At 41.6% G+C, this 2,500-nt stretch overlaps 2 protein-coding genes across 8 annotated transcripts in view; both read right to left on the bottom strand.

Annotated features, from left to right (window-relative positions):
- Nucleotides 1-2,014, bottom strand: part of LOC113822381 (transcriptional adapter 2B) — an 18,094-nt gene extending 16,080 nt beyond the window's left edge. For 2 of the 5 annotated variants that reach the window (XM_027374919.2, XM_027374918.2), the window contains exons 1-2: nucleotides 1,688-1,859; nucleotides 1,481-1,578 (exon numbers count right to left, since the gene is read on the bottom strand). In XM_027374919.2, the coding sequence (XP_027230720.2) occupies nucleotides 1,481-1,578; nucleotides 1,688-1,751 (162 nt within the window). In that variant the 5' untranslated portion in view covers nucleotides 1,752-1,859. Of the gene's footprint in view, nucleotides 1-1,480; nucleotides 1,579-1,687; nucleotides 1,860-1,889 lie in introns of those variants that run through there. The other 3 variants (XM_070123910.1, XM_070123909.1, XM_070123908.1) reach the window with 3 other exon arrangements.
- peb (pebbled) overlaps nucleotides 1-2,500 on the bottom strand; it is a 902,421-nt gene that overhangs the window by 36,175 nt on the left and 863,746 nt on the right. The gene's annotated exons all lie outside the window — the stretch shown is intronic.

Here is a 2,500-nt window from a genome sequence, read left to right as displayed (position 1 = left end):
CCAATAACACCAGGTAAAAAAATTTGGCTACTGGATATGATCGCAGGGTTGTTGGTGCACCTCGACAGTTTTCTGTTTGTGCCTGGCTCGTTCTGTAGTTTGCATGTAACTGTTGGCATCTAAAAGCTTGTATCTTGATGATTTTTTAAAACATAAAGATTTTTAAGGTTTACCTTTACTTTAGGTACTATTGCCTAAATGAAATGCAGCTGCTACTATCACAGAACTACTTTGTCCATAACAGCCATGGAAAGTACACACATACCACCCAGTAGCATAGGGTTAACCTCGAAACCAAAACTTAATTTGCTGAGGTTCCTGGGGAGCTGACAGATCACAAACTAATGGCATAGCTTTAACCCATTCACAACAGATAATTTTTTTTGCAAAAATTTCATGAGGCCTGGGAGCATTAATGCATACTGCTCTATGCCTGGGATATTGTCCACCTCACAGCCAAACCTCAAATATCATCCATGCTGTTGCAACGTGGGCTTCTGACATGATTATATGATTTTTTTTTTGCTATAATATGATATGACATTATCCCATGTAAATGAATTACGCAATTGATGCTGCCTCCAAATATAAATCAGTCCAACACAAAAAATACAGCTTGAACTGCTTCCATATTTTACAATATATCACCATAGAGGTTTAAAAATTCTCTCTTGCAAAAACTTATGTGATAACAGTATGTTAGCCTTTCCAGAGTGCCAGCCGGTGGCGAGACCATTGTGAATGCCGAAATATGCACTATTTAAAATTCCACCTAAATTATCCTTATTATTAGCTTCCACTATTAACACTATAATATCTTAACAGTAAGGCATAAATCAAATACAATTTCACATCACATTCATTAGTCTTTGTAACATGCAAATAACATCCACAGTGCTACTCAACCCATCAGTGCCCAAGCTAATGCCCTAAAATTCTTATTCTAATTTAATTTGAATCCAATCCTTAGTCATATGTCTGAAGGCTATCTTAAAATCTTATAAAGCCCCAATAAGCCCTATATACCTAATCCTGATTCATGCCTCTAAATACAGAGTCAAAAGCCCTGGCTCTAAGTTATGCTAATCAAAAATCCAGACCTTGTGTTATATCTATTGAAAAAGCCTTAATAAACCGATTCTAAAGTAATGAATGATGTCATAATAGACCCCAATCTGTAAACCTAAGTTTACCCTATGCCCCAAACCCGCTTAAAATGCCCCGCCCATGGATCATTCACACATCAAACTACACTATGTCAAGACCCACTCACCCAAACGCCACTCCTCAAAACCCTCCCCCGCTCCTTCACAAACAGGTTTCAAGAGTACTCAAGCCCTCCCCTAAAATTCCCATGGTCCAAAATAGCCACAAAACCTTGCTCAGTGTACCCAAGTCCCCCTAATGTCCCCTTGAGCGAGCGGTGTCCCAAAATGCGATTCAAAAAGGCCGCCTCGCCCGCCGCGTCACGTGACCCTACCTGTAAACAAAGATCGAAGTCGTCGCACTCCAAGCACCGCACCCTCAGTCCGTTCACATCCTCCTCGCAGTAGTTGCAATGGTACTTGGCAAATGTATCTGCAAGAGACAACGAGGGTTTAGCAGGAATCGGAGCGGGGGAAGGCGGCTGGGATGCCCTAAAAAACCCACTCACTTGCACCCCCGCGGAAGGAGGAACGTCTCTCACCCGCCATGTTGCCTCCGAGCACGCTGATGACGTCACGCGAAGTGCCAAAAGACGAATATACCATTTATTTTGGCATCTCGAGGACCTCCTCCTCTGCCCAGCCGCTCCGCCGTATGTTAATGCACATGATAGTATGCTGTTTAGGATAGGAATGGATCTGTGCTATGGGAATCTGGGTAAAAAATGCAAGAAATGTCCTTACTGTACGAAAGCTGACTGACGCTGCTCCAACCGCTATGCCAGACGTACGAGGTTGGGCTGGGTCATTTGGCAGCTGCATTCACCCATTTACAGTTATATTGCATATTGCATGAATAAGAACGTATATTAGGCGAAGTTTAATGTGTGGGATATATGTAGAAGAAGATCCACACACAGAAATTGAATCTTGATGAGGAATCTCCGTTTTTAGTAATGGAGTACATATCTCTTTGCCAAAATCTCTATTACGCCCTTCTTTTTGTCTTTCCACCCATTATAATAACCTTCCCCTCACCCAGAACCAACAGAAATAAACAATATAAATTATGAAACAAATAATTGCAACATTGTGTGTAATGCAAGCAGAAAACTTTTATTTGTGGTTCGTGATCGATAAATTTGATAGGATGCAGGAAGCGCAAGTGTCCTGTGCTGGATCCAAGGCCGAGTGCTTCCGCCTCATGAATATCCTACATTTGGGGTCGTGTAGGAATGCTATATGTATTTCCTTAAAGTCTAATTCTCATCCCATCTTATCCTTACAAGATGAGGATGCTTTGTTCCTTTGTTTCTATGAGACCAAGACAAAGACTGGGAAGAAATGCATTGGAA

This window comes from Penaeus vannamei, chromosome 7 (assembly GCF_042767895.1).
Source record: "Penaeus vannamei isolate JL-2024 chromosome 7, ASM4276789v1, whole genome shotgun sequence".
Lineage (NCBI taxonomy): Eukaryota > Metazoa > Arthropoda > Malacostraca > Decapoda > Penaeidae > Penaeus > Penaeus vannamei.
The sequence above is the reverse complement of the archived record's forward strand: the minus strand, read 5'-3'. Positions and strand labels throughout refer to the sequence as shown.